Source organism: Diachasmimorpha longicaudata, chromosome 3 (genome assembly GCF_034640455.1).
Source record: "Diachasmimorpha longicaudata isolate KC_UGA_2023 chromosome 3, iyDiaLong2, whole genome shotgun sequence".
Lineage (NCBI taxonomy): Eukaryota > Metazoa > Arthropoda > Insecta > Hymenoptera > Braconidae > Diachasmimorpha > Diachasmimorpha longicaudata.
In genome coordinates, this window is record NC_087227.1 from 3,913,526 (window position 1) to 3,921,320 (window position 7,795).

Consider the following 7,795-nt stretch of genomic DNA (forward strand, 5'->3'; position numbering starts at 1 on the left):
AATGAGGGTATATGTTTTAGTTGAACTCGTGATTAAAATTGTGGAAGAAACAAACAATTTTATGTTTTAAATCAACAATCGACATGAAAATCCGATCATCGAGGTCGTTAGAAAATTTCAATAGTGGAGTCGTTACATGCAAGTGGGACATAAATCGGTTAGATCTGGCGTCCGTGTACATAACCTTTCATAATTGCTCGTATCATCCGTTTATCGGGCTTTTTGTCTCAAATTCGGATTTCACCAACTAAGTTGACGGTAAATTACAAGAAGTGAGAATTTAATGTGAATTAAATGTGTGTTAAGTGTTTGACAGATATTTGTGATATAATCGTTTTGAAGGAATAGTGGCGCTAAAAAAGAAGCATCAGTGGGGTGATGACAAAAAACCGTTCAAAACACATGGAAATAGAAACGCAATTTTTTCTGTTAAATAATAAGCTATATGCATCATTCTGCAAAGTTATCAGTTTATATGAAACTACTCGAAAACACCAGGTTCAATTGTACGAATCGTGATTTTTTTTCATAACCTAAAATGTCGGAAACCTCACATCCATCTCGCGATCCAAAAAATCTCAGCGAACCATTCGCAGTCATCGAATTTCTCGAGAAAAACGAAAAAGGGCTACCATGCATTGATTTGGTGCCGAAAAAATGGTTTAATAGTGCAGAAGAAGACACCTGTAAATTCCCACCGACAACTGAATATCATCTACTTGACGACTACTTGGAAAAATTGCACTCGCCCAAGGACTCTTGGCAAAGTTATCCATTTTGCTTCATCACCGGAGCAGGTACAAAAATTGAAATGACTCCACTTATAACTTGATGAATTGCTCGATGGGTTCATTTCAATATTAAAGGATCATATGTTGATTGTGTTCAGCTGATTTGGATCAGGGTCGCAGAAGATTAAAAAAGGCCCAAGTAACTCTCAACTGTGAGACAACCGATGGTGAAAATGATCGAAAGGGGGGGAGGTCCGAAACTTCCTCGAAAGCAAAAATTTCAGCAAAACCCTTAACTGCATCAAAGTCTCAACTAAACAACATCTTTAGTACTAAAATCCCGATTCCACCTAGAAATCAAACTCCAAAGTCTGGTAAGTCCTGTTAATATGAAGTAAAAGTCAATTATCAACAATTATAACCACTCTTAACCCCAATTATTCATCCCCAATTTATTCAACTCTCGTATTTAACATCAAAAGACCCATCGTTCCCTAAATTGGGAATTAGATTGACCGAATTTTTGAAATCTTTTACAAAATAAATATTAATTATGTATCTGTGCAGTCATTACATGTGTATTTGTCTCGAAACATCGTTTTAAGAGAGAATCGCATTGAATGATTTTATAAGAAAATTTTTATTATGTTGTGGTCGAAAAATATTAGGTTATTTTTTTTTATTGCAATTCTTTACTCATCAAAAAATTGAGTCGCTAACAGAAATCACTACGTGCGAACAAGATAAAGTGGAAAATTTATGATTTACACTTGATATGATTGTTTATACATAAAAGCATTGGAATGTTGAGGGGACGAGAAACGTTCCATTTTTCCCCACCATCTCTTATGTAGGAAAGCATTATAATTCTGTTGTGAAGAGGTAAATCAAAGTGAACATCTACGGAAAATGGTAAAATTTTGATAGAAACCTTTTTTGTAGGAGCGATAGGTTCTACAAAAAAAATATTTTTTCAAATGCATGCATTCTTTCCCCACTTTGAAATAGCTATAAAAAACAAAGGCTGGAGACAACTTACGTTGTGTTACTACTTCACTACAAACTTGTAAAATTTCGTAGGTATACAAGCAAAACCAAAGACAAGATTTCAAAGCATTTACCAGAGTGGATCTGACTCTGAAGACGAAAATCATGATTGTCTTATAGCTAATCCTGAGGAGATTCGAGCCTCAAAGGCTCAAAATAATTCTGGCTTTTTGCAAATGTCGAGTAAATCGCGATCTGTACCAACAGGTAATAAATCAATTTTGAGGTAATATGGGACTGTAGCACGTAATTCTAAGTTCGTGTTAATTAAATGATCCGGTCAGGGATAAATCATCATTTTCAATAATTTCCAGGTGCATGTTTATCATTTAAACAGCGGTCAAGGAAGAATATTACTTTGCTTAAAGACGTCGAAACTGATGAATCTGAGAGCAATGATTCCTCCGATGGAATTCTGCAGTCACCTACAAAATCGATGGACTCAGCGAGAAATACAAGAAAAGAACTTCATTTGACACCTCCTTCACCACTAGTCCATAACGCTTCAGGTAAAATCGGCTCGGATATTCCATGACCAATCATCGGCCAAGTTCCTCCCGCATGAAAAAATTTATATTTATAAATATTTGAAAATGGTCCAATTTATATTTTGAACATTCTTTACAAAATTCGGAACTTATATAGAATTAGATTATATTATATATTTTTGGTGGGGGCTTGGGTAGTTTTTTTTTCATCTGATGCTGCTACCCATCAATTTATATCGTTTGGTCCTCCTTTAATTTCATAAGGTAACCGAAAAAGGCGTGCATCGTCTACTACACGCGCTGAAGACGGATTGAATTCGATTGTGAGCCCAGGAACTCCAAAAACTTCACGATCAATGATGGTACCCCCTGCTAAGATGCCAAAAATGCTGGGACCACAAAACCAGTTGTCATCTAGTCATTATGCTGATAATGAACGTCGAATCCTGAACTCCCTTCGAGATTACTTTGATCAGCAATTAGATGAAAAGCTCGAAAATTTAAGACGCAGGATGGCTTACGATTTAAAGCAGTCTATGAATGAGCTCAAGACCACAATCATTGGCACTAATCTAGCCCCAGCTTCTGGTCCTAGCTTGCTTGAAATACAGAAGCAGATGTCTACGCCACTACTATTTGAAATGGATGATAAGTTCCAGGAATACGAAGCGATATTGACAACGGACCCAAATCTCGTAGAAACACTGGTAATATATCTGAAATTGATCGTTTTTCTTCTTTTTTATGTAAAATCAATAAATTGGGCGGTGACACATGCACTGGGTTCGTTTTCTGGTGATGAAAAAATCTTTCATCACCGGGACTCAAGTCTACGTCACTGGAACGCTTTGGTTATAGAACCAACCCGCTGGCGATGAGCCCAAAGATGTCTTCTCATGTTCATAAATTCAAAAAAATTTCCCTTCTTTTATTTTTAGCGATTATTCATGAGAGTTTTGATAAGCAATAAAAAAGAGATGAAAATATGTGTTTCCACTATCCTATCTGCGGTTCTGAGGAAGACAGTGTCACTGCACTATTCTGGTTACGGAAAGGAAGCTGGCGGAAAGAAAAAGAAAAATTTTTATAACACTACAGTATGCAAAGTACTGATTGATGTGATAATTGAGGTAATAGGATCCAGCACTGATGAGAAGAAGATAATGTCAGAAGTAAGTACTTGGTTGTCACGTTCTGGCGATCGAGAGGGTGGGCGTAAGGAACGACAACGCGGGTCAAGTCATCATAACGAGAATAATTCAGTTTGTTCCTTTGATACCAATCGATAATACTTCATTTTTCCGGGATAAATGGAATTGTAAAATCACTGTGTTAATATGACTCCATTAGTTCATTTTCGTAATTGTATTAGTTGTGATATTCTTGATAAAAGGTACGATTAATAGGAAAAGTTTATATTATCAATATATTTTTATCGCGAGGCGTTTCATTGGGCAGAATATATATTAATATATGAATATTGTTTAGTATTCGGCTGTCATTGAAGTATTAATTATATTTATTATATTTCTCCTGGCGAGGTCGGAAATCCAGAAGATGGAAATAACAATTGGAAAATGTGATGTATCTTAGCATAATAAAGTATTTTCTATGTCATTTCCTCATAAGTTAGATCACGGGAATAAATATCCGTTGTTGGTTCAGGGATTAAATATTATGTCCAAAAGTTTAAAGGGAAAAATAATAAGTGGATTTTTAATTTTTAAGAAAAATTCTAATGAAAGTAATTTCAGCCATTGAGAGCTGTTTTCAGTATTTGGTGATTCAAGTCAAATAATATTTATAAGGTTGAAGTTTCACAATCGGACTGCGTCCATATTCCCCAAAGATTTCAAATTTAAGGGTTGAAATTAATTAGTTATATGTAATCCTATCCAAGACTTTTTTATATTTCTAAGTTTGTTTGAAAGAGTGAATATAATAAGCAATATTATATAGAACTAGCACACAATCAATGCAACTAAATATCATTCTGTGTTCCGGAGTTGCAGATGGAGAAGACATTATTGTAAAAAAAGGACGTCTTTCCGAGATGAAAAAATAATTCTTATCAGGATAATTCGTATCAGCAATTGTCTATGGATATAAGAATTAATTCTTATCATCCATAGCGGAATAAATTATCCATAATATTGCTATTATAATGACTGTTTTCATGCTTGAATTGAAGCACGATAATTTATCAATTCTAAACTACTAATTTAAAAAATAACATTGGTGCGTTATTTTGTTGGATATTTTGTTAATACAATCTTCGAATTCTGAAGACTGACTGCTAATATTATTAGATTGTAAGAGAGAGTTTATTAAGACTTAATATGGTATGTCGTATTAAATTTCGGATTCAAATGATCTACGTAGATTATTTATTTTAAAAGCGGATGAAAATAATCCACAAAAGATTTTTCTACAATTTATACCTGCAATCATTTTTTTGAGTTTTCATATTCTGTTCGCGGAAAAATCTCATAGTTGTGATTATCTTTCATGAAAATTGGAGATACAAACACTGCATATCTTTAACTGTTCAACCAAAATCGGATGAAAACATGTACTATGTCGATAGGAGGAAAAAAGTTTTTGATTGGCTGAGTTTTTTTGTCAATAGATTTAATAAATTTAAATATAAGTTTTGTCACATAATAAAACTGTTTTCTGTATAATGTTGAAGGTAATAAATACATGTCTGCTTATCAGATATACCGTTCATATATTTATTGGTGATTCTGAACCCAATACAGGCAACGGTTGGAGCCTGGCCACAGCTCTGGTCGTAAATCTGGGCCAATTTCGGGCCGAATGGTCAGCCCAGAATGCGGCCAAAGTTCGGCAATAGGTCTGGGCCAATTTCGGGCCGAATGGTAAGCCCAGAGTGCGGCCAAAGTTCGGCAACAGGCCTGGGCCAATTTCGGGCCGAATGGTAAGCCCAGAGTGCGGCCAAAGTACGGCGACCGAAGTCTGGCCAAAGTTCGGTCCCAGGCCTGGCCCCGTGTTATCATCCCAGGGTCTAGCCAAGTTCGGCGCGAGTTTGGCTGGAGCCCGGGTGCCGAGCTACGGCAGCTCGGCGGCCGTGCTTGTACCAAGGTTGGCCCATTCGTTTTTTCCTACCTGGGATAGTCGCCGACGTGTCGTAAGCGATTGTCTACCAGGCTGGAAGGGGTGCAACAATAAAAAGGTCAATCAAATCCAATTGTTAATTAATTGAAATCACAGTTTTGAAGAATTCAGTCTTTGAGAGTTTCTGATTACAGTTTTACGCGTGGAATGAGTTCCTGATCACGAAGTGAGACAATTTCTGATCACGAAAACAAAGCGGTTTGACTTTCACGTAGAAACGCTTGTTTCATCTTGTTGACAGTTAGAGGCTTCTCAAGTTTAATTTTCTCTTCAACTGCATCTCTCTCTCTCCCTTCAATTTCTTTTTCTCAGCCTTGAAATCGTCTCACACATCCAAAACGTGTCAAAGGCCATCTGACTTAAGAAAATTTACATTGGTATTACATTGGAATTTATTTTCATTATTCATTATTGCTCTGTTGATATGTAATTTATTTCTGTCACTATTGTCACTGTGGATCAATATAATCGGACTTTGGTACTTTTTAACCCCCTCGCACACCAAATGACGCCACTTGAAATGACTTATCAGACATGAGGACCTCCTCGCTGGAAGAATGTGATTGCAAGTTACAGATTCCACCGCTAGAATCTCACATATATCTACCGTGAAAAGGGGGCCCAATGGACTGTTTATATCCAGACCATAAATCACCTCAAGTCCACATCAAAATTTACCATAAACAATTAAAATTAAGATAAAATGAAATAAAAAAATTCAGATTGCCCGGAAAAAATCGGATAAAAGGAAATATAAAAAATACAAAATAAAAATAATTTTACGAAAATTCTACCTCACCAAATTGACCATATATCCACCTTAAAAAAGAAGCCCAATGAGGCATTCCTCCACCCTACATCCCCCTTAAAAATTCCCCTAAATTCCCGAAAAAATCTCCAGTAAATTCAATATAAAATTTATATTTCACCTGTCAATAAAGAAACCCTCACCAATGTCTTAGACTAAATTTCCATCCAAAATCACCCCCACCCCCAATAAACACCCAGTTCCCTACCCCACTAGCCCACAAAATTGACAGACGCCCTCCAAAAAAATCCCTAGACGATATTTTCCTTCAATATCCCAACAATATCCCAACCCCTAGAAACCACCCCATTCCTTACCCCTCTGACCCTAGAAATTCCCTCCCAAAATTTCCTCCTTCCCTCACACGCGTAACATGACTCCCTCGGCGGAAAAAATTTCCTCCTAAAATTCCCTACTCCCCTCACACGCATAACATCACTCCCTCGGCCCTGTCACACGAAAAAAAATCCGCAGGTGATGTATAACGAGAAATCAAAATTCCCCATTAAGCCAGTAGATCAGCAATTAAGATACATGGCTGATTGGTCAGCTCACCGGCTCTCGGAAACCCTCAAACACATAATCCCACATGCCCCCAGAGGCTTCCAACAGAAAAAAAACAGAGACAGTAATAGCAAAAAAAAAGTAGCCCCGCTGTATGGTATGAGTTATTCCACAAACGCCAACAGCACGCCAACATGTACTCACTCGAGTCTCTGGCATTGGTCTCGCCTCTTCGTGCCTCGGAGAAGCGAATCGAGTCGGTCTTCACCTCCCGTCTCACCACTGTATAGTTACCAGCATAGTAATTCCCAGAGTTACCACGTAGCCAGGCCTTTTCAATAATCCCTTTCTCTTTCTTACTCATGTGCTTCACGATAACTTCCGTTCTCACTTTAACATTTTGCCGCGCGCCGCTTGTACCTTAAACCAAACAGCCACGAGGCCGCGAGTTAGTAGCAACTGCCAACCATTGGCAGCCGACGGTTTCACTCCTTCGTGCCGTCGTTTGCCTCGTACACGAAAAAGTCAACGGCAGTTTGCAATTGTGCAAATTCCCAGTGTGTGATCGTAGAATTGTGTTGACGAACTGTAATCGATTGTTCGAGGTGATTCCAGTGAAGTTCCAGATGATATTGTGGACATCAGTGGTGTCCGTGGGATCGATGGAGTATCGGGAATGTGATGTGTTTGATGGTTGACAGTGGAGACTGTGAGCTGAGGGAATATAAAATATCGATTAATGATCGGTGATCGATGACGATGGGAGTGGACTGATCAGTCGATCGATGTACAATCGATTCAGCTGAATAAATATTGTCCTTGCGAATGTGTCACCGCAGGATTGTCCACCATTATCCAGCTGGTTTTGCCTCCCCCCTCCCAAGGACACGACAATTTACAACCCTGACTCGTCTCTTATTTCGTTTATATTACCCCGTACCGTTGATCTATGATCACCAATACCAGTGCCGAGGCCAATGACTATGTGCATTCTTGTTTCAATGGTTTTTTACGATAGATTAGAATTCATTATTTATGACGATGATCAATACGAGTTATGTCGATAGTGTGACTATATC

General features: G+C 37.7%; 1 protein-coding gene and 1 long non-coding RNA gene across 3 annotated transcripts; one reads left to right on the plus strand and one right to left on the minus strand.

The window, feature by feature from the left end:
* The first annotated feature begins 538 nt into the window (after positions 1-538).
* On the plus strand, positions 539-4,997 carry LOC135159939 (uncharacterized). Its single transcript, XM_064116002.1, has 6 exons — positions 539-797; positions 890-1,105; positions 1,812-1,985; positions 2,093-2,287; positions 2,531-2,973; positions 3,205-4,997. The coding sequence occupies exons 1-6, from the start codon at positions 539-541 to the stop codon at positions 3,553-3,555; spliced, it is 1,638 nt and encodes a 545-aa protein (XP_063972072.1). The 3' UTR covers positions 3,556-4,997.
* Positions 4,998-5,458: 461 nt separating this feature from the next.
* LOC135160176 (uncharacterized) lies at positions 5,459-7,795 on the minus strand. Of its 2 annotated transcripts, none has more exons than XR_010298520.1 (3): positions 7,657-7,795; positions 6,921-7,430; positions 5,459-5,758 (listed from the first exon to the last, which is right to left on the minus strand). It is a non-coding gene; the product is annotated as an uncharacterized LOC135160176 (long non-coding RNA). The 2 variants fall into 2 exon arrangements; XR_010298519.1 differs by having other exon boundaries at positions 5,459-5,762.

Bases quoted from the DNA above. Each gene is read 5' to 3' on its own strand.
- LOC135159939 (XM_064116002.1), top strand. From the start codon at position 539: ATGTCGGAAACCTCACATCCATCTCGCGATCCAAAAAATCTCAGCGAA. The intron at 1,106-1,811 runs GTAAGTCCTGTT...AAAATTTCGTAG, and splicing joins AAATCAAACTCCAAAGTCTG to GTATACAAGCAAAACCAAAG. The intron at 2,288-2,530 runs GTAAAATCGGCT...TAATTTCATAAG, and splicing joins ACTAGTCCATAACGCTTCAG to GTAACCGAAAAAGGCGTGCA.